We start from the raw sequence: 23,673 nt of genomic DNA, 5'->3' as shown, positions 1-23,673 counted from the left end.
TTTTAAATGGATTCCAACAAATAAATTGTAGCCAGGAGGAAGGACGTGCCAGAATGAGGTGTCAGAACGTCTGTACACTGTGTCTGGGGATATAATTGTGTCTGTGTGTGTGTGTGTGTTTGTGTGTGTGTGTGTGTGGGTGTGTTTATGAAGGTAAATGCGATGAGTTGTAGTGTGTCTCTGAGCTGTGGGCTTGTCATGAGTGGCTCTGCTCTGTTCTAATTTAACCGCATTAGCTGCCGCTGAAGGCTGCCATATGTGAGAATCACATCCAGGCCCGCCACACGCCCCTGACTCATAATCACAATGTCATTCAGCTTTCTCTTCTACTCTTCTCTTTTCTGTTCTTCTCTTCTCTTCACTTCTCTGCTATTCTCTTCTCTTCTCTTGTCTTCTCTTGTCTTCTCTTCTCTTCTCTTCTCTGTTCTTCTCTTCTCTGTTCTTCTCTTCTCTGCTATTCTCTTCTCTCTTCTCTTTTCTTCTCTTCTCTTCTCTTCTCTTCTCTTCTCTTCTCTTCTCTTCTCTTGTCTTCTCTGTTCTTCTCTTCTCTGCTATTCTCTTCTCTCCTCTCCTCTTCTCTCTTCTCTTTTCTTCTCTTCTCTGTTCTATGCTTCTCTTCTTTTCTCATCTGTCATGTTATCTTCTGTTCTCCTCTCCATTCTTCTCTTCTCGTCTTTTCTCTTCTAGTCTCATATCGTCTTTTCTCTTTGCTCTTCTCCCTTTTACTCACTCCATTTCTTTCTTTCTCTTCAGTATTGACAGCCTCCCTCATACACCCAATGCTATCCCTTTATCTCCTTCACCATTTAAGTCTTTCTCTGTCGGTCACCCCCCCCCCCCCCATTCTCTGTTCTCTCTCTGCTGCTGCTGTTCTGTATCTCTCTCTGCATCTTTCATTCTCCCTTTATCTCTCCTTCATCACTCTTTTTATATGCATGTAAGTCTCTCTTTTTCTCTTTTTTCCTTATCTCTACTGCTTCTTTTTTGTTTTTCTCTGTCATCCTCTGTAGCTCTCTCTCTTTTTTCCCTCTTCCAGCCTTCAGTGACTTACCATCTCTCTCTCTCTCTCTCTCTCTCTCTCTCTCTCTCTCTCTCTCTCTCTCTGTCTGTGGTTGTCTTTCCAGAGCCATCCTACATCACCATGGCGCCCCCTACCTGCGGCAGGCTGAAGAACTGCTCGCTCACGGAGCTCGACTGCCTCTTCGGCTTCCGTCTGGACGCCTCCGGCTGCCGCACCTGCCACTGCAAGACCCGTAAGTGCCCCGTCCAGCGCACTCCCAACACCTGGCAGGACATTCACCTGGCCAGACTCGTGAGGAGACACAGGGCCAGTGTTGGAAGCGAGGGGGGGAGGAGAAGAGAGCAGAAATCTTCCTTCGTAGTTCACACAGTCCGCACAAATGAACAGGAAACTTAATTAAAAAAGAACAAAATAGTAGATTCTGTAGAAAATGGTAATTTAAGGACGCTGAATCAAATAGGGTAACAAAATGTGTTAGATAATAAACATAACCAATATGTTACATTGGTCAGGGGTGGAGATGGGAGTCCAACGAGCACTGCATCTCTAAAAGAGAGTGATTTTTTTTGAGTGCGGTGGTGATTCACTCAGTCACCTCCACACAGAGCGTTTGGTCAGCTGTTAATGGATGCGTGTGAAGCCGAGATAAAAAGAGTGGTATGCAGCTGCAGACTCGGGACCACACCGTCGTGCCTTTGTTGTCTGCGCCGCTGCACCGGGTCTGTAGGTGTGCCCGCCCCACCGAGGAGCGGCCCGTTTGATGTGGCTTATTAGCCGCTCTCCAGCGCAGCGCGGCGTCTGTCCTCCCCACCTTAGAGAGAGAGGAATACCAATCTGGTCTCGCACAGTCACAGCCTCTCGGAAAAGAGTTTGTTCGGGGACAGAGAGAGAGAGCGAGAGGAAGGGAGGGAGGGAGAGATGGTGGGATGAGGTGAGAGAGAGGTGTAGACGAGGTGAAATGGAGGGATAGAGATTTTTGTGTAAGACGAGAGAGGGGGAGACAAAGGCAGAGGGAGCGAGAAGCAGTTGGATGAGGTGAGAGGTGTAGAGCGGGTGATAGAGAGAGAGAGGCTTAGAGAGAGTGATAGCGATTTAGTGAGAGTAAAGAGAGAGAGAGAGAGAGAGAGGAGAGAGAGGGAGATTAAGAGTGGCAGGTGGGAGCTAGCTGCCCAAGGCTACTGAAACTCTGCCCAGTGTTTTGGAGAGATTGCTGACAAACTGTTAAACACATTCTCACTGTGTGTGTCTTGGCTGATGTCATGGTGCATGGTCGCATCCCCCCCCCACACACACACACACACCATACTTCTGTACACCACTAAACATACTAACTCACACGTTCACTACAACAGACTGTCCACACTGCCTTACTCTCTCTCTCTCTCTCTCTCTCTCTCTCTCAAACACACACACGTACACACACACATACACACATACACACACACACACAAACACACACACACTTGCAGGCACTTCCTCATCAAGCCAAGTTTTTGTATGGCGAGCCAACCTGTTCTGCACTCAAATCATAGCCCATCTTGCTGTTACTATGGCGACAGGCACCTTGTAATGACTGCAGTAATATTGTGATGATCCTTTTGTTAAATTATTCATCTCTCCCTTGTTCAAAGGTTCGACGTCTGTTTTTGTCACTATAGTTTCATCTAATGGTTCCAGCATGTGTGCTCAGTAAATAATCCAGTCTGTTTGATCTCTGGAAATAATATAATGCCACCACGCTTATCATCACAAGGAGCGATCATCATCCGCCGAGTTCTCACATGAGTTAGGGATGTTGCGTCGACACAGCATGAAAGAGGGCTGCTGAATGATTCTGTCGCCCTCCCAAATCGTAGCGCACACAGATGGGGGAGAAATCTGAGAGAGGCTTTGTCAGGACGAGTTCTTGGATGAAAACTAGCTCAAACTGGATAAAAACTAGCTTGGATGTCATGGCTGTTTTGCAAAAAAGGAGCAGGCGAGGGGTTTTGCCGAAATAAATCCGATGCAGACTGGTATCAACTTTTAGAGAGGAAATTAGTTTGAGAGGCTTTGTTGGAATGGGTTGTTGGAAAGAAGGTTAGCTGGACTTGTGTAGCCAGGCAGGATCTCATGGAGATAAAAAACAACAAGAATTTGCAGAAATTCATGAGATGCGTTATCAGATCGGTGTCAACTTCAAAGTCTTTAAAGTCATGTTTGACGACTTCTATTTCACAGAGGTATCAGAAGAAGTACTGTCATTATGATCATGTGAATGCATTTTTCAGTCAGATAGACATGGTCCGGCATGTTAAAGCAGGCTCGGGTGGAGTATTCTCTTCTGGCGTGGAGAGGCTTCCTCTCCTAGCTCCCAGTGCAGGCATACTAATGATTCTTTCATGTGTCAGGCTGTAGTCCATTGTAAAGTTTCTTATGAAATCATTAAAACACACTCTTTCATCCCAAGAGATTTGAAGTGGACTGAAGCTATAGATTTTTATCAGTGTACTCTCAGCAGAAAAAAAAGGCCTTCGTTTGAGATCTAAAGGCGTATGTTGGCTAAAAGAGAGGGGCTATTTTTGGAGCGGAAAGGGTTCCTTACAAGTGAGCAATGCCTCGAAGATGATTGCCGGGAACTCATGGAAGGGTTATCCTAAACAGAACACCCATGCGAGAGTTACCAGCGCAGTTCATCCATCCATGAAAATGGATAAGCATTTTTTCAGCATGTTTTCATAGCCTACCTGGGGCTTAATAGTGGCATGTCCTGCCATAATAAGGGAACTAAAAATGGAATCATATTAACACCACGTGGAAGTGGGATAAAAATGGAAGGGTATTACTACTGCTAATGTGGAGCTGGCACTGGTGCTGATGGTGATAGGCGTGTGTGTGTTTGTGTGCTACCCCCTGCAGGTGAGGAGCTGTGTAGCGGCCTGATAGCCAGCTGCACCCTCAAGTGCCCGTTCGGCTTCCAGACGGATGCCCATGGCTGTGCTGTGTGCCAGTGTCGCCCGCGACCCAAGAAGTGCAAAGCTGTGGCCTGCGAAAAGGAGTGCCCTTTTGGCTTCATGTAAGTTGCATGTCTCTGTATTATTGTGTGTGATTGTGTGTGTGTGTGTGTGTGTGTGTGTGTGTGTGTGTGTGTGTGTGTGTGTGTGTGTGTGTGTGTGTGTGTGTGGTGAGTGAGAGAGGTGAAAAGAAGTAATTCCTCCTTTCACTGAAAGACTAATTTCTGCTTTCTCATCCTCTTAATACATCAGCACCCTGTGTGTTTGCCTATGCGTGTATGTGTGTGCGAAAGCGCCTGTGTGTGTGTGTGTGTGTGTAAATGTGCGCGAGAGTGTACTCGCCTGTGTGTGTCTGTGTGTGTGTGTGTTGACAGAGAAGGGCCAACCACCCCCCCCCCCCACCACCACCACCATGATTCACTCATTTTCTGTGCTCTCATCCTCTTTAACGCATCAGCGCTGAGAATGTGTCTGTGTGTGTGTGTGTGTGTGTGTGCTTCCTTGTGTGTGTGTGTGCTTCCCCGTGTGTGTTTGTGTGTGTGTGTGTGTGTGTGTGTGTGTGTGTGTGTGTGAGAGAGAGACAGAAAAAGCACTTTTCTCCATTTGTTGATGCGCTTTTCATTTTTCACTTTGTTTCTTTGCCTCACACAGTATTAGCTCTCTCTCTTTTTCCGCCTCCTCGCTCTTTTTGGGATGTGAGTGAGCGTGTGTGTGTGTGTGTGTGTGTGTGTGTGTGAGTGTCTTTTACATCTGCGAGAGCCCCTTCCACCAACCGTCCTCGTTTCCTTTAAAGGTGCGACTCAATTACGGGCTGTTTGCGAAGACATTTCACTGACCCCTGGCCAGCCCGACCGGTCAACGTTGCACATTTCCTTTGAGGAAGACGTCTCTCGATTCCTCTTCCTCCTCTGCTCTGCTGGGCTGTTATTCGGAGCTTAAGCACCACCTTTTAGAGACCTGACAGTTCATTAAATCCGTGTCAGATTATGGAATGTGATTTAGCAAAGTTAAAGGATAGCGTAGACTGGCAGAACAGTGAGACTAATCTGCCATCAGCAGTGGGTGCCCAGTCATCCTTTCGACCATCCCAAGCAAATAGTACCCAGTTTTTTATGTACTTATTTATTTATTTTGAAACTCGGCTGCTTGGTCTGCCATGCTCAAGTAGAAATAATGGCCTCTGTGAAGACATACATCATGTAGAGTTAGGTACAGAGTAGCAGCTTAAGCAGACATGTACAGATTCAACTCAGGTTGAGCGATGACCGGAGAGGAGAGTTTTCCTCACACCGTGTGTGTTTGTGTGTGTGTGTGTGTGTGTGTGTGTATGTGTGTGTGTGTGTGTGTGTGTGTGTGTGTGTGTGTGTGTGTGTGTGTGTGTGTGTCTGTGTGTCTGCGTGTGTTTGTGTGTCTGTGTGTTTGTTTAGGTGTTCGTTCTAAGATCAGAAGCTCCTCTCCTGTCTGCGTGCAGTGCGATTAGCGGAGGCAAACGGAGTTCGCTCCAGTCCAGCTCTGTCAGTTGAGCAGGATAAATCCCTCGTTTAGAGAGCAGCTAATAACACAGAGCCATTTGTAAGAAGTGAAATAAAGGAGATTTATAGCGAGATGGATGCTTAATAAAAGCTCATCAGTGGAGGGAAAATACATCATCACAAATCATCCGTGATTAATCTCCTGATGTTCACAGTAATAGAAATGCTTCCTTTTCTATATCTGTCATGTGTAACAGCATTATGCATTATACCCAAATATCTCATCGCTATCATAATTTAAATATTTTCATGACTCCCAAGCACGATGGGCTGCAGCACTGGCGCACTTTAAATAATTGCATATCATGTCTGTGAAGCATAATGATGTGGCAGAAGAATTTATGGATTTCAATAATCATGCTCCATAACTCTAAGAAGCTGTAGGAATGGATGATAGTTAGTAAATGCGTCCATAGCTTCCCATCCTTTTCCTCGGCTGCCAGGCCCATTCTCACGGCACGGGACAGACATGTCTGTGTTCTTTTTACACAGTCTCTCCGGCTTCTGAAGGCAGACGCTGCGGCGCCTTTTTTATTATTATGACACGTATACGATAGAGGCTCTTTCCCGCCGGTGATGGCGAGCTGATAATGGGCTCTGCCTTTATGCGCTCGAATGTGGGTATCGGTGTTATTACAGAGGCAGGGAGTCCAGTCGGAATCACCGTACAGGCGCCCTGCAGAGCGAGATGGCCGTGTCTCCTCCTCATTTTAACATACACACAGCTTGCCTCTCCAAACAGCCTATTATAGATTATGGTCCACATAGTAAAGGTGTGCATTGTATTGGCCTGATGTTATCTGAGTCACGTCACCGACAGACACTGGCTCTCTTTTTATGTCTCTCTCTTTCTCTCTCTCTTGCACACTCACTTTTCGCTGTCTTTCTTGTGTCTGTTGCTTACTCTCTTTCTTTCTTTCTTTCTTTCTTTCTTTCTTTCTTTCTTTCTCCATCCTCTCCTCCTTCTCCTCCTCCTCCTATTTCTTGTCTTCCTTCTCCTCTTCGTCATTTCATTCTCTTTATGAATGAGCATGCGACACGGAAAATGTTCACATCTAAGATTCTAATTTTAGATATCTATTTTACGCCCACGCAAAAGTTATGGCTGGAGCCCGAGCCACCGCACGTCTGCGCTGAATTATTCATGAGCCCCCGAAAGCTGCCTCTCACCCCCACACCCACACACACACACACACACACACACACACACCCACACACTCCGATCCCCTCCACTAACTCCCGCCGCCTGCCTCCCATCCTCCTCTGTCCTCGCCCCCGTCCAGCCTGGATTGATACACCCAGCCACTGAATCCTCACCTGATAGCCCCTTATCACCAAACGCCGACTGCACACGGCTGCTTCGCACACGCCCATTATTCAGACGATAAGAGTGAGAGAGCGTGAAGGAAGGAGGGAGGGAGGGAGGGAGAGGATGGCGGGAGATAGGGAGACTTAGCGAAAGAAAAGAAGATGGGGAGTAGGTGGAGAAGGGGGTGGATTGGGGGGGGTGTTGAGGGTGTCTGGGTCTACTGAGGGCACTGGGGGGTGGAGGGGGGGTGGGGGCATTCTGTGTGAACTTGAGAAAGGTGCCCTAGCACTTAGATATGGGAGGTGTGGTGGAGAGGGGAGCGTGTTCGGAGTCCAGCGCTTTGGCTTTGCCGCTCTTTAAAGCGCCATCTGCCAAACGGGTCCCGGCGGTGGGGGGCATCAAAGACGGCCCGTGGCACCAGCGCTTGTCACTGGCACCTGGGATACGGCGCCAGCCGCCCGCTACAGATGCTCCGGGGGCAGTGACAAAGCAAGTCTCACGGCGTGAGCGCACCCACACACACACACACACACACACACACACACACACACACACACACACACACACACACACACACACAACTACAACTGGATGAGAAAACAAATGGCTGGCTATGACAGTTAGACAAGCAGAAAAACATTATCAGTGATTCACCCAGCTTCAACACTTCACGAGCCTCACTGGAGAGCAACTTTACTTTTACTCAATTACACAGCAAGACCTCCAACAACAAGTTTGTCTCTCTGGTCCTGTGGTCCCACAAAATTACACACAAGTAATTTGAAATGTAAAAAAATCTACTTCAGAAAAATAATTGCTTGGCTTTTTCTTTCTAGTTGTAGTGTTAAGTAACACTGAGCCTCATCTTAACCATGTCTTCAGATGACATATTTAAACGACATATCATCATGATGGCTTTGAAAACCCTTCCATCCTACTGCTCATGCCTTTCCACTCTTTGGATGTGTCAAACAGATCACTCAAGCACTGGTTGCCCTCCTTCTGTACCTCTCTTCTTACAGAAAGAACAAGCATGGCTGTGACCTGTGCCGCTGCAAGAAGTGTCCAGAGCTGCCATGTGACAAGTCCTGTCCAATGGGCTTCCAGCAGGACCAGCTGGGCTGCCTCATTTGCCAGTGCAGAGGTAGGTCACCACAACTAGAGCTGCTTGTTTGTTTGTTTGTCTCCCTCCCTGATGATGATTCTCAAACACATGAAATATTCATAGAATTATGCATTAATGAAGGGATTGCTAGTATGCAAAGAAGGGCTACCCAACCATTGCTTTTGATGAATATGTATGACTTGATGGGAACTGTAAAATGTAATTGCCAATACTTAGCTAAGGCCCTTTTGTCAAGGAGTTATATTGCATTCATGGTGGTAAAATTACCATGTAATAAAGTGTGACTATATTCAACCTTGAGGCAGTAGTATTGCGCTGCATGTACTTAGACCAATTTTAGATTGCAATGTGCTGCACTGACAAGTGATCTACACACGCTACTGTACATGAAGGCACAGCAGGGACTGAATCAATATTTTATTAGATCTGTGTCATTTTGGAGGGATTTTCGTGTTCGTGAAGCACAATTCACGGGGGAATTGTTAACAGCGACCTCTTCACAAGTTTTGTTAATGTAATGATCGTGCACATAAGTATTTTAATGCCTCACACTGGCTTCACACTCCACTCCCACCAGGGACAGGAATCAGAGGAGTCCATTAGAGGAGGTGATTAGTTTGGCTGGCACCTTTCTGTGGGGAATTCATCATGTTGCTGTTTTTCTGAATTTGGAGTTGCGATTCTTCACACTATTTCTGCTTCTATTGCTACTCTATTATCCAGCTATCCATCCATCCATCCATCTATCTGTCTACTATGCATCTATATATATCTATACTGTATATCTATTTACCGGTATCTTTCTATCTTTCCATTTTTTGCTAAATGCATCCAGCCGTTTCTGCTAAACGTCACTTCTTCATTATTCATCTTCCTTTTGTGCTGCTGTTTGATTTGGCCTAAATAAAACATCTGACACATCAAACATTTATGAGCTCTGACGAAGTCTGCTCAGTGTAATGAGAGATGAGAGATGAGAGCACAGGCGAAAAAATAGAAAAGAAAAAAACACATGAAAATCCAATCGAAGCGTTTCGAGTTTGGCTGTCAAAAGGGGCACCCTCCTTAAATTGCCCCTGCCAGACTTTAATCAAGGTGAGATTTCTCTCTCTCTCTCTCTCTCTCTCTCTCTCTCTCTCTCTCTCTCTCCCTCTTTCCTCTATCACTCCATCTCTCTTTCTCGCTTTCCCTTCCTTCCTCTCTTTTCTTCTCCCCTTTGTTATTGATCCGAGGGAGTCAGCCTCCCCTCCCCACTCATCTCTTGGCAGACACCCGAAACCAGGAGCCAGAGGGAAAGAGGGGGATGGAGGGAGGGAGGAAGAAAGTGAAAGAGAAATAGCAAGAAAGAGAGAGATATTTCAGGGGGTGGTGCGCTCCAGGCTCCCCTCCGAGGGAGACAATACAAGCTTGAGGAATTGATGAAGGCCTTGAAAATCATCCTCCTCGCCTACCCCTGTGTCGGCTTCCTCTCCCTCTCTCTCTCTCTTATTGGATTGGTGGATTTGATTAGAGACTCATGTTCCGTGACCGTCTGAAGCTCATTCGCCCGCGCTTGCTTGTTGTCTCACAAACAAGACACACTGTATCACTGTGAGTGCGCTACCTGTCCTAGCAATGAGAAAAGGCAGACGCTGGACTGTGGGCATGGTGGGTGGTAGTGGTGGAGGTGGTGGGTGGTGGTGGTGGAGGTGGTGGAGGTGGAGGTAGACCCAGCTGTGGGCTGACCAGCATAGGCAGGCTGTTTTATATATGATTATATTCTCCATTACCCAGAGCGTTCGTTTTTCTCCTCATTGTTAGCGTCAACAAGCTTCTCGACTAATTGCCCAGTCGTTTAGATCACAGGAGCAATTTAATCAATGATTACACAGCATCAGCGCTAAACACATTTGGAGTGGTTCTTGCCTCCAGGCCATGGGCCCTCGTCCAGCCAAGTCTGCAAATGGTTCCGCTTTGAACTGCTTTGAACCCGCTTCACCACAATTAAACTCTTTAATTGTGGTGAAGGATTTATACTGAGCTACTTTTTTCCTCTTTGGAACCTCTCATTCACCTGGTCTCTCATTCACCTGGTCTCTCATTCACCTGGTCTCGTTCAGATCCTACTTCTTTGCTATTCTGGGTCTATGAGCACCACAGTGTCACGTCACGGCCCATGTTCATGTCTGTGTCGTCTGTGAAGCCGAGGCCTTAGTAATGTTGAATTTTGAATTGTGAATCTTGTGCTCAGCAAACATAATGGAGTAAGAACGTTAATGTGTTACGTTGAACTGAACTTGAATTGAATTCACAGCATTGTTTTGGAATTGGTATTTCTTTGGCAATTCAGCTGCAGCACAGAAATGCTTTTTATAGTTTCTCGTGACCCCTCACCTTTGACCTTCTTCTGCATCCCTCACCTCCTCCAGATCAAACCGTATCATCGGTGGCACCGTCAGTGAAGCTCGGCTCATGCTTGTCCATGGATGGCCGTCGCCATGAGAACGGCGAGAACTGGCATGACGGCTGCCGCGACTGCTACTGCCACAACGGCCGGGAGATGTGCGCCCTCATCTCTTGCCCCGTGCCCGCCTGCGAGAGCCCCACCATCCGCCCTGGCCAGTGCTGTCCCTCATGCCCAGGTAAGAGAATTTCCCCTTGGGGATAAATAAAGTATCTATCTATCTATCTATCTATCTATCTATCTACAGTATCTATCTATCTATCTATCTATCTATCTAAGAGGAGTGGACGGTGGGGTTCAGGAGAGACAGTTGGAGACTGATGGAGATCCAGACAAGCTAATTAATGTTTTATGAGCTCCACTGGGTAGAAGTTTGAGGACCTTTGTTTTATTAACAGAAACCGATCGGTTTAAGTAGTTCATCATAGTTACAAGTTCATGTGAGATCAGTAGTCAGTAGGCGGTTGAAGACCCACTGGAACACATTAATATGCAGACACATGCACACATTTACAGACCCAACCACCCAACCACCCGCCCACCCCAACACACTCAAACTCACCCTGGACAGTGTTGCGTTCAGATCTCCCCTGCAGGGGAGGCCTGCTACCCGCATGCCCAGCTCCGTCTCAGACAGGGCTTTTCATCCTTAATGAGGTGCACCTGAGTCCACATCATTTAGAAAAATATTAGTTTTCAGTGCTCGTAAGCCACGTCCCCACACACCAAGGCTGCGCTGCACGCGCACAAGACTCCACGCAATTAACTGGAAAAGGAATAATTACGTGAAGACAAGATCACACAAACAAAACATCTGACATTATGCAGCTGTCAACAGAGCAGAAGTTAGGCATACAAAATAGAGTGAGTGAGAGAGAGAGAGAGAGAGAGAGAGAGAGAGAGAGACAGGGACAATAACAGAAACAAATGAAGGAAAATGTAATATTTATTCGGAGAAAGTTAAATAAATAAAATATTTATCAGTGTGTCATAAACGAAGAGAGATTGCCTAAGACCAGTGAGGCACTATCGTTAATTTTTTAGTCCATACTTTATTTATTTGTTTGTGCATTTTGGTTTGTTTGTTTCATTTATTCTTTTATTTAATTCTGTTTTCTTTATTCATGCATTACATTTTTTATCAACAATAATTGTATACAAATATCGACTGTTTTGTCAATTTTGTTCTCTGCACTGCAATAAAGCTGAGTAAATTGAAATTGCAAACAGGAGACCCAGATAAGAGAGTGAGAGAGAGTATGTATAGGCTGCTTTATGCAATACTCACTGGCAAAAAAAAAAACATTGTTAGCATTGATTGAGAAGACCTAGTTCAGAGTCTATAATTAGACAGGCTAAGACCTAGCAGGCAGTAAGGAATAAGCGATATCATGACCAGTTTAATCAATCCTTCAGAGGAATTACATTAAATGCCCCCTCCCCAGACTTGAAGTCTCCATCATGTCAGTCAATGCTTTGGGCTCTTTATCGAACCTTTATTTTAAAAAGAACAGCCTGTATCAGTGTCAGCATCTTTTATAGACCTCAACTAATGAGGAAATGTTGTTAAGTCCTACTGAGTGCCTCTGAAGGGAGCTATACACTGTCTCTCATTTGTTTATTGTTTTTTTCTGCCCTCTCTCATTTTCACTGCAACATACTGTAGCTGGCTAAGCGATAATTATTTGTCTTTTTTAAGTATTCCAAGGGGAATTTTTATGCTTTTTGCTTTTTTTTTTGTCTTTTAGTATTTCTTGGTTATATATGCATTGTTTTTCCACTTTACTCATAATGAAGTCAAAGTTTTTCCTTCCCTCTCTCTCTATCTCTCTCTCTCTCTCTCTCGTTTCCCCAGACGAGCCGAGCTCCCATAAGCCGGTGCTGAGCGACTCGTCGGTGTGCCTGGCCCCCGGCGGCGAGTACTTTGTGGAGGGCGAGACCTGGAACATCGACTCGTGCACGCAGTGCACCTGCCACAGTGGGCGGGTGCTGTGCGAGACCGAGGTGTGCCCACCCCTGCTGTGCCAGAACCCAATCAGGTCGCAGGACTCCTGCTGTCCACACTGCCCAGGTAAGTCGGATTGACTCAGGCGGGTCATGTGTGTGGGTGTGTGTGTGGGTGTGTGTGTGTGTGTGTGTGTGTGTGTGTGTGTGTGTGTGTGTGTATACCGTATGTACAGTATGTGTGGGTGCTGTGTATGTTCAGACGTTGCAGCATGTGTGTGTATGTGTGTGTGTTCAAATCAGCGTGTGTGTGTGTGTCTGAAACTTTTCGTTTAGATTCGCTCTGAATGTTGCTGCAGGGTGGTTGAGATTATTGCTTTTATTTTCTAGCCAGTGTGACTCAGTGACCTTTAGAGAAACTTGCCTGAGGAGAGCAGAGAACTACTTTTTCTATTGATCTGTTTCTTTAACTGGGGTAATTCTCAGGTGACTATGCTAACTTAACTCCATGATCAGCAAAACTGTGTCTGGTCAAGCAAAGTTATGTCTGACTGTGACAGCCAGAGTGGGAAAACTGCAAGGCCTTAACAGCCCAGATGGGATGAAGGTGCAGAATACGCACAAACACGCACGCACGCGCACACACACACACACACACGCACGCACGCTCGCACGCACGCACGCACGCACGCACGCACGCACGCACACGCACACACACACACACACATATATATATATTAACGGGCCCTGAGCTGAGTAGCATTCTGCTCGGAACACACAAGCACACACACACACACACACACACACACACACACACACACACACACACACACACACACACACAAAGAGAAGGAATGTGTGGAGGAATCTGCATTGTACAGAAGTCAGCAGGTTTTGTGTGAAAATGGCATTGAGGAAACAAAGCAGAGCGAGAGGGAAAGTGGGTGTGAGACATTTTGTTTTGAACTCCAAATTGGCAAAGTTCCTCAAATCATTATAAGCCTGAAATATTTGTCTGTCTCAGCCTTTTGTTTGGGCAAAACACAGCCAAATAACCAGGATTACTGCATTGTGTTTGAATGTCGCGAATATTTATTCACCATCAAATATTTAGTTTCAGAATGATGAATAAGAGACAGACAATAAGAGATGAGCAAGACGGGAAGCATTTAAGCAGATAGTTGAAATGTGAACAACTGCTGAATAAGAATTACTACAGTTTGTATAAATAATAGCTATTCATTGGTGGTGTGGTACGGCTTGATGTATTGCAGGAATCAATATGGGAATGAATGAAGTAAAAAGTAATTATACCAAATGCACTCTATTTGGTTGTCTTTGACTGAGAAAACACTAAACGGTATACGTAGATAGAGCATCGCCTTTTTGCACTAAGGGCATGACCTTTGACCTCTCGTCCGCTCCCAACCATAGAGGAACCTGTGACCCCGCAGTCACCCAGCAACGACAGCATGCCCAGCTACTGCCGCAACGAGGAGGGCGACATCTTCCTGGCGGCCGAGTCGTGGAAGCCCAACATGTGCTCCAGCTGCGTGTGTCTGGACGGCACCATCAGCTGCTTCTCGGAGACCTGCCCGCCGGTGTCCTGCGCCCGGCCCGTGCTCCGCAAGGGACAGTGCTGCCCCTACTGCCTGGGTAGGTGGCCATAGGACACCTTGGCATTGTGGCACATGTTGCGTAGGCAACCTGGACTTGTCTCAACGCCATGGTTTTGCTCCGACCTTAGAAAAACTTGATCACCGCACACTCTATCTCTTTTTCCTTTTATTTTTATCCCAACGTTTCGGCCTGCCAGACATTGTCATGGTTCCTTTGCTCCGACCTTACCAAAAGGAAGCTTTCAATATAGAGAGCTGCTCTATCACTTAATACAGTAGTAGAGGAGATACTACTGCTTTTGAGAAACGTAATTCAAGCTGGTGTAGTCTTAAATCTTACTGGTAAATAGGGAAAATATTGTAAGTTATAACAAGAACTGTGTCTGGCAGTGTTTTATGCCCATATGGCACTTTCTGTCTCTGATTTGTTTATTTCAACCGTGTTAACACCCACCTCCAACCCCCATCCCCACCCCCCCACCCCCTGACTGTCACCAGACGCCACCCCCAAAGCCGTGTGCCACTTCAACGGGAAGACGTACATGGACGAGGAGCGCTGGGACATCGACAGCTGCACACACTGCTATTGCCTGCAGGGCCAGACCCTCTGCTCGACGGTCAGCTGCCCCGCCCTGCCCTGCCACCAGCCAATCATCGTGGAGGGCAGCTGCTGCCCCATGTGCCCTGGTAAGACGCTCGGGTTCACTCAGGTGGACCATTTTGACTTATTTATTTGTTTGTTTGCTATTTATAGTTTGCGCTTTTACCCAGAGCGAGGTAGAGCACAGCCCCAAGTAGCAGAAGGTTAAAAAGACGCGACAGAGAATGGGAAACTTCCGTGTCAATCAAATGGAGGTGACAAAGCTGTCCCTGTATTATGCTCTGCAGTGTTTTGCTCCGTTTTTATGTGGAGCCAGATGTCCCTTATTGGCATCCCGGAGTTGTTCCCTTCTCAGACTGAAGTTAAATATTACCTCTCTAAAAGAGTTTACTGTGCTAACATTAAAGTTAGTGATTAAACCATTGAAATCATATTAGAAGTGGTACAATTGACAGTTGTTAAGTTGTTAAAACCTATACGTAATTATTCCAAATTTTAACAGCCAAAATAAGATGTCATACTTGATTATACTGGAACAGGCTTAGTAGAGAGATTTCAATGCAAATATGATATACAGTGAATTTATTGGATGAAACTAAATACTAACAGCATGAAACACTGCACGCTTCTTTTTGGCCCGCTGTCTGCCTCAATGCACTCATTAATTACATCTATTTTCTTGTCGTTTATTTGCGGGGGGTGGAAGAGGGGGTCTAGCATTACCTACGCAGTTAACTGAGTGCACCCAGTTGCTTTTAGGGCCAGTCCTTATTATAATGGAGAGGGGTTGCTCTAGCACACAGCGTCTGGCTGAGAGGAGTTCTTTGAGGAGGCTGATTCAAATGAAATTGGACGCATGTTAAACAAGGCGACTTTGTGCTGCAGGAGATAATGGAATTGATCGTGGCATTCTTCCATTTCGAGGCGTTGGGGACGGGCCTCCACCTCTTCCACCCAAGTGCACACAAATACACATAGATTCATACACACACACTCATACACACACATACAGTACACACACACACACACACACACACACACATAGAAATTCGGCAAACACACACACTCACAAACTGACTTTTCTCCTTGCTGGAGTGTTCAAAGACCAAGGTCGATAAGATAATTTGGGGATAATTAAATCCATCCCTGATTAGCCTTTGAGATTAGGCTGCAATTTCACCTTTTGGAGTCGGGTTGCAGCCTGTTAACTTCAGAGGTCAATTTGTCGTTGCCATGACAACTCTTTTGCGGACAGTGTGTAAAAAGAACTGTTGGGGCCTTTCTCTGTTCTGTTGTTTGTGTGTGTTGTTTGTGTGTGTGTGTGTGTGTGTGTGTGTGTGTGTGTGTGTGTGTGTGTGTGTGTGTGTGTGTGTGTGTGTGTGTGTGTGTGTGTGTGTGTGTGTGTGTGTGTGTGAGAGTTTGAGGAGGGGGGGGGGCTGTCTCCCATCATTCCACCTTGAGCATCTTTGAGCATCTGAGTGTGACTGACATTCCATTTGCACCTCAAATCTCTGCGATAATGCCTTTTGAATTTAATGTAATATATTTCCTATGCCCCAATATTCACTGTGTGTGTGTGTGTGTGTGTGTGTGTGTGTGTGTGTGTGTGTGTGTGTGTGTGTGTGTGTGTGTGTGTGTGTGTGTGTGTGTGTGTGTGTGTGTTTGTGTTTCAGAAATGTATGCCCCGACCAACGTCCCCATCGAGAAGACTGACCAGAAAGACAAGATCCCTCATCAGCCTGCCTGGCCTACCCACAGCGAGAACGACATCATGCCTCAGTTTAGAGGTCAGACACATACAGACTTACACACACACACACACACACACACACACACACATGCACATGCAGAAGCAAACATACATACTGTACACTTACAAACACAACAAACACAATTACACACACACACACACACACACACACACACACACACACACACACACACACACACACACACACACACACACACACACACACACACACACACACACACACACACACACACACACACACACACACATACACACACACAGACACACACACAAACACACACATTTTGAAGGTCATTCCAGAGTTGCGTTTTCCCCTTTGCTGCATTCAGAGGGAAAATTCTGAATGTCTGTAATCTGCAAACAGCAGCACTGCTGCGCGTCTCCCTTCACATGCCCACTGTGCGCCGATCACATTCATTACCCTCTATCTCCTGCTTCAAGACTACTTGTACTAATTAGCAAATCCACAGGACTCTGTGTAGCCTCCTCCACCACCACCACCAACACCACCACTATCCCCAACACCCCTCAAACCCCTGAGCCAGCGCCATCCAGCTGAGTTCCACAGCAGACCAAGATTAGAAAGCCTGCACCCCCCACCACCACCACCACCCCCTAGCCCTACATCCACCCCCCATCCATTTAGTCGGTGAGCCGGTCCCCGCTTACAGGGAGACCGGACTCACCTCGCTGTAGAACATCAAAGATAAACGGGCGAAAAAACAACCGGCTCGGCATCTCCGTTTACAACTTAATCCTAATCCTCCGTAGCCGTAGGTGCAAACCGCCTGCCGACCTGCCTGTCTTTAACGGGAGTGTTTTTCGGAGCGAGATAGAGATACTGCTTCTCCATGTTGTTGTGTTCTTTTAATCTCTAATATGAGGGGAGAGATGGGCTGGGGTGGGGTGGGGTGAGGTTGAGGAGGGCGTCCAAGCGGTGCTATCTGAGGCCTCAACATTTAGTCTTCTCCAATGACACTGTGAACTCATCCTCTAATGCAGTTTGTGTGGAGCCTAACCCGAGGGAATGGGGGTTGCTCTATCTGTGTATTTGTATACAGTATAAGGCTTATGTTGAATGAATTGGTGTACCGGTATTTTTTTCTTTATTTTTTTTTTCTTTACGTGAGCGAGTGTGTGTGTGTAATGGAGAGAGTGAGATGGGTGTGCCGGTATGATTTGATGTGTCTGTTTGAAATAGACGTGTTTTGAGTGTCTTCACAGCGACACCTCACCCTCTGCCATGTCTTCTCTTTCTGGTCCACTGCAGGTGACTTTGGCAGTCTGCAGATGCCCTACCTGGACGGCAAGGCGCCGCTGCCCCGCGAGGAGCGCACGCTGCAGTCGGTGGCGTGGGTGGCACTGCCCGTGGCCATGATGCTGCTGGTCATCGCCGCCCTGCTGCTGCTCAACCAGAAGAAGCAGTGGATCACCGTGCCCTGCTATCGTGCGCCCACCAAGGTACGCGCCAGCGTCCTACACGCCACGCCATGGCACACATCACATCACGTTGCCACACATACAGTAACTCTTTACGCGTCAAACCACTCAGTAGATAGATAGATAGATAGATAGATACTTTATTGATCCCCAGGAGAAATTCAAGCAAGGAAATTCAGTAGCATACAGACAACACACACACATTCACTAACAGCAGAAAAAGTAATTAAAAGTATATAATATAAAAACACAACTAACATAACTTACACACCACACCATACCACACACACCAAACCAAACCAGACCACACCTGAAGACTACACATCATGTCACATCTACACATCAAACCACTCACTTACACACCACATGATACCGCACCACACCACACCACACCAAACCACACCACACCTGAGACTACACATCATGTCACATCTACACATCAAACCATTAAACCACTCACTTACACACCACATGATACCGCACCACACCAAACCACACCACACCACACCTGAAGACTATACATCATGTCACAGCTACACATCAAACCATCAAACCACTCACTTACACACCACATGATACCGCACCACACCACACCACACCACACCAAACCACACCACACCTGAGACTACACATCATGTCACACCACAACCGACCCCATTTCACACAGCACTACACCACACAACACCATTACTCAAGTAGAATATCAGACAGGCACTGTTGATGGTTTATTGAGGGAGGGATTGTTAAATATCAAATGTCAGCATTGAAAAGGAGCATTTGATGAAATTCTCCTACATTTTAATCAACTATCAATGTCAAAGGCTCTATAAAAACATGCAATAAGAGAGAAGAATCCAAGCCAATCAAAAGCCCATGATATGCCCGTCAGTCATGTATCTAAAGCCAAACCAGTGCCAACAGGCATAGGAAGCCACTGAAGACAGGGGATTTATTCAGTTGTAGACAAGGAAATGGCTAATCTGTGCGAGTATACCTTTTGAAGAACAAAACAACTCTTCTGCAATTATAGAATCATGCTTTAATCAGCCATCATAATCATGGAATAGCCTGTGTGCCATAAAAGATGTGTGTAATGATCGGAGTGCCATGGCCTCTTCATTAGATGTGTTGAGCTGTATTGACAATGCACTGTGGTATGTTATCTGTGTGTATTAATGATGCATACTCCCCATGATCTGTAAACACTAAGAACAAAAACAAATGACTTCAAAGCTGATGAAACCCATTTGTTGTCAAGACGTGAAGATAAAAGTGGGACGGTTTATTTTTTCACAAACATTAGAGCTTTGTTTTTCATCCTGGAGAGATCTTTGAAGTAGTCTTAACATCATGTGAATTAGCTGAAACGGATCATGAAAACTAACTGTGCGTGTGCACCTGTTTCTCTCTCTCTCTCTCTGTGTGTGTGTGTGTGTGTGTGTGTGTGCATATTTTTCCTTTGTCTGTAAAGCCCACCTGTCTGAACAACCAGCTGGTGTACGTGGACTGCCAGAAGGGCACCAAGGTGCAGGTGGACAGTGCCCAGCGGATGCTGCGGATGGCTGACCCGGACTCCAGATACAGCGGCTACTACAGCATGCAGAAGCACAACAACCTGCAGGCAGACAACTTCTACCAGACTGCCTGAGCCAGAGATGGATGGATGGATGGATGGAGAGAGAGAGAGAGAGAGAGAGAGAGAGATGAAGAGACACAGAGTGACTGAGAGAGAGAGAAAGAGAGAGGGAGAGAGTGAGGAGGAAAGGAAGAGACTTTGAGTGAACGACCTGCAGTAGCCCAAACACGAAGAATGCGTGACCACCTGATATGAGAGTGCTGGAAGAGAAAGAAAGAGAGAAAGAATGAAAAGACCTGAGAGAAAGAGGGAAGAAACGAAAGACATTGGCCGAAACAATCCACACACCAAACCAACAGAGAAGAAAAGTTAAAAGCAACAAAACTGTACAAAAAATACAAAGCCTCCCACCATTCAACAAACAAATAAGCAAGAAAACAAGACAGCTGACAATCTCATCCAGACATGAAAATCACAAACCAAAATGCAGGAATGATAATTATTTGAATGGGAGATGAAAACTGTTCCTAAGTATGTTTGCAAAAGATAGTTGTGCGTGTGTGTGTGTGTGTGTGTGTGTGTGTGTGTGTGTGTGTGTGTGTGTGTGTGTGTGTAGGTGCAGGTGTGTTCATTTGAAATCAGATGTATGTGAGATTAGGATGATTTTTGTTTTGAGTAATCTCTTCCTGCATTCCTGTTCAGTTTCTTTGTCAGAAGAAGGAAAGTGTTTTTTTTTTTGGTTGTTTTTTTTCCCCAGAGGACACAACGGCACCCCCTCGCGCGCGTGTACCAGTGCGACTGTGGACGCTAGTTTGACCCGCTGTACCAAAGCTCTCTTTTTTTTCTATCCCATAATAACCACCCATCCCCACGAGGGCTGTAGTCACGGGAACCTTGTGAACTTTCTGGAACAAAGTGAAAGAAAGGGAGAAGAGAGGGGGGGGAAAGAGACAGAGTAAGCATGAATGAGAGGGGAGAGAGAGATCAAGACAAGGGGGTCTGGATAGTAAGATACACCCACTGCAGAGATCCCACTCTCCATCACTTCTTCCCCGCATGTTATGAACTGATCTGATAGTTTTGTTTTGCCATCATGATGAGGCACGGAGGAAGAAACAGGAGACAGGAGGAGGAAGAAGAGACACCACGACAGCACTCTTCATCATCACCATGTGGACTTTGGCACCAGAGTCTTTGGGCTTCTCGTATTTTATTTACTTTATTATTTGTGGGGTTTCTTGCGTAGAACCATTGATTTTGAATGCACACATCCACGGAGAGTGACACCAGATTAGTGGGTCACTCTAGACAGGAAGTGGTGTGAATCTGGATCCGCTCCGGCTCAGAGCCAGATAGGCTCCAGTCAGCTGCTAACTGGTAAAGGGGAGGGGTTAGGGCTGACTGCGACCTTTGACCTCCAGCGTCCTGGTGATCTGCCTTTTTCTCACATTCTGAGCAATGACGTATTTGTGTTTGATGAACCAGTATAACGTGAGATTAGGACAAAGCATTGCGCACAGGTGACCGGTGTGGAGTTGAGCATAATGCTTTTTTTTTTTACAAGTGCTGCGTTTGTTTTAATCCTGGCTTTGTTTCTATTGGAGTCCACTAGGGGGAGCTCTAAGTCTGCGCATAGATCATGATCCAGCCGCTCCACTAGGGAAGACACAGCTGTCACGAAACAAGATAGAATCAAAGAAACGTTCAAATGTTATGTTTTTCTTTCTTTCAGACAAATACAATTACTCTTTGATTCTTTTGTCATTGTGTTTTTAACATATGTCCCTATTTTAAGACGTTTCACAATGATGGCGTTACCGAAGCACCTTCTGTGTTGATCTTATTTGTTTGATAAGTAATTGGCTTTGAACAGATCTTTTGAAATGCATTATAGGAACATTAGCAGTGTGTACATAGCAATCATGCAACAAAAGACCGGGGATAAAAAGTGTGAATATACATGTATGTATGTATGTATGTAATGTATGTATGTATGTACGTATAGTATGTATGTGTGTTTGTGTATGTGGGTGTGAACATTTGACATTATGTGTGTTCGATGTGTGTGTGCACAGCAACCCACATGCATGTACATTCTAATTTTAATTTTATTATTTTGCTCCTTCACTCTTAATATTTCATTTTCCTGTTGAATGTATTTATAATGCAGAAAAAAAAATCATGTTTTTTTTTTCTTTTTAAAACTAAAGCAACAGCGGAGGTAACTAGTGGTAACGGGCATTCCTCTGCCTTGTCTGTTTGCTCAGGTGAGCTGGGTAAAAGAAAAGCAAGAAAGAAAGAAAGAAAGAAAGAAAGGACATACATCTCAGTGTATATGTTTTTTAAAAATTGTCTTGTCCACAAGTGCTCTGCTCACATGTCCCAGCAGCGTGTGTCTCGTTCGTCATAGCAACGCTGTGGAACTCCAGTCTGACCAGTGTCACTCATCTCTCTATTCTTCTTTGTCATTGTTTTTGCTTCTGATGTCCAAACCACTGGAAAGTCGATCGGCATAAGCTGGTAAAGAGAGAAAGAGTGATGGAGAGGAGGAGATAGAGAAAGAGAGAGAGAGAGAGAGAAAGAAAGGGAGGGGCGGGAGGGGAGGGGACAGGGAAAACGGGAGGAGAGAGGGAGGGTTGTAGACTTGTGATAGGTCGTCTTTTGGGTGTATTTAAATCTGTCTGGCGATGTTGTTAGTAGAATTCTTGGCACTTTTATATAGAGAGAAATGAACCTTTTGTGAGCATGTGTACTGTATGTCTGTGTCTATGAGTGATGTGAGTGTGAGTGTGCGCCTTTTTTATTGTTAGTCTTTTTTTTTTAAACAACTGCTTGTCTTTGAAAGTCTTGCCTTTTGAAACCCTGTAAGACCCAGTGCTGCTGTGCATTTAGGACTAGACAGTCAACAAATTGCCATTTACAAAGAAACAGACACACACACACACACACACACACATGCAAACACACTTATAAATGAGCATGCAAGCACTCCAACACATACAGTGACACAGACCTTGAGCACAGGTCAGAAGACAGCCATATGCACAATAATGTCAGCAGAACGCCAGGAACTCTTGCCTAAGAGATAGATGTTGCCTCTCATGTGTATATACATCCATAAGTAAGTCACACATACACACACACACACGCACCATGCATTTCAGACATTGTAGAGCACTGGGAAGCACTTCACCAATAATGCATTTCCTCAGACGTCAGACCTAAGAGTGTTAGAATACATTATTACCTGTAATGCTTTGTAGGGTGTGTGTGTGTGTGTGAGTGGGTGGGTGGGTGAGAAAGAGTGTTTGTGAGAGTGTGTTTATGTTCATGCATCATGTGTGATTTTGAATGGTCAGAACTGGGTGTGGTGTGTGTGTCTGTGTCCGTGTGTGTGTCTGTGTGTGAGGTTGACAGCTACCGAAGTTTTTGTTTTGCAGACGACTAGTGTTGTTTTTCACACTGATAATGGTTGGGTACTGCGCGGGTGAGTGTGAGCTCATCACAGCTGTGTGTTTGTTAGCCATGGGTCTTGTGGGGACGAAACGTGTATTTTTTTTCTTTTCCAGTGCATCTTCCAAGTATTGTTGTAAATACTTGGGTGTCACTTGCCAAAACAAAATAAAACAAAAACACAAAAAAAAGGTTAAAAGAGAGGAAAAAGAACTAGATTTAATTTATTATTTTAATGACCTTTTAATAATTTATTAACAAGCAAAAAAAGTCAAAAGAACTCAAACCTGAACAGTCGACAGGAGCATGTAAAGTAAGATCGATACAGCTGAAATTGTGAAACTTTTTTTTTGATAGTGTCATGTCTCTGGAAGAAGAGAGCGTGAAAGAAAAAAAACACAAATGAGAGAGTGTGTACTGTAAAAAAAGAACACGAGTGCAAGAATACATGTTTCTCATTTCTGTCAGGTTGTTCTTTTTTTCTTTTTGTTTGCCCCCCAAATCCCATCCTCCCCTCAATCCACTATTGACTTGCATTGTCTGAGCACAAAAAGCTAGAAAGAAGGACAAGCCTGCACTTCAGGTCCCTTTCAGATAAAAAGATCCCACATGAGCTCAGTTATAAATCCTTGTGTTTTCTTTTTCTTTGTATCTTCATTTCTTACCCTGGTTTCTCTTTTCTGTTCCTCTTGTATTTTGCAGAGAAGTCCCTATAGAGTCTATAAACTACTGGTGTTCTATGCTTATGTATAAAGAGAGACAGAGAGAACAATGTTGATATTGATAATATTGCAAAAAAAAAACAATATTTTTAAAAAGGATAGATGAAGATTTGACTTGGAATT

The 23,673-nt window shown here is 45.4% G+C and overlaps 1 protein-coding gene across 1 annotated transcript in view; it reads left to right on the top strand.

Annotated features, from left to right (window-relative positions):
• crim1 (cysteine rich transmembrane BMP regulator 1 (chordin-like)) overlaps nt 1–21,900 on the top strand; it is a 106,815-nt gene extending 84,915 nt beyond the window's left edge. The window contains exons 8-17 of the mRNA XM_076300775.1: nt 1,125–1,253; nt 3,920–4,076; nt 7,878–7,999; nt 10,390–10,602; nt 12,280–12,495; nt 13,803–14,024; nt 14,486–14,674; nt 16,262–16,375; nt 17,630–17,820; nt 19,271–21,900. Of these exons, the coding sequence (XP_076156890.1) occupies nt 1,125–1,253; nt 3,920–4,076; nt 7,878–7,999; nt 10,390–10,602; nt 12,280–12,495; nt 13,803–14,024; nt 14,486–14,674; nt 16,262–16,375; nt 17,630–17,820; nt 19,271–19,447 (1,730 nt within the window). The 3' untranslated portion in view covers nt 19,448–21,900. The remainder of the gene's footprint in view (nt 1–1,124; nt 1,254–3,919; nt 4,077–7,877; nt 8,000–10,389; nt 10,603–12,279; nt 12,496–13,802; nt 14,025–14,485; nt 14,675–16,261; nt 16,376–17,629; nt 17,821–19,270) is intronic.
• Nucleotides 21,901–23,673: the final 1,773 nt, after the last annotated feature.

The sequence above is a fragment of the Alosa pseudoharengus genome, unplaced genomic scaffold (assembly GCF_046254945.1).
Source record: "Alosa pseudoharengus isolate Yale_2024_CS ecotype anadromous, Long Island Sound unplaced genomic scaffold, YU_APseudo_1.1 YU_APseudo_1.1_scf_22, whole genome shotgun sequence".
Lineage (NCBI taxonomy): Eukaryota > Metazoa > Chordata > Actinopteri > Clupeiformes > Clupeidae > Alosa > Alosa pseudoharengus.
This window is presented reverse-complemented; position numbering and strand designations above follow the sequence as displayed.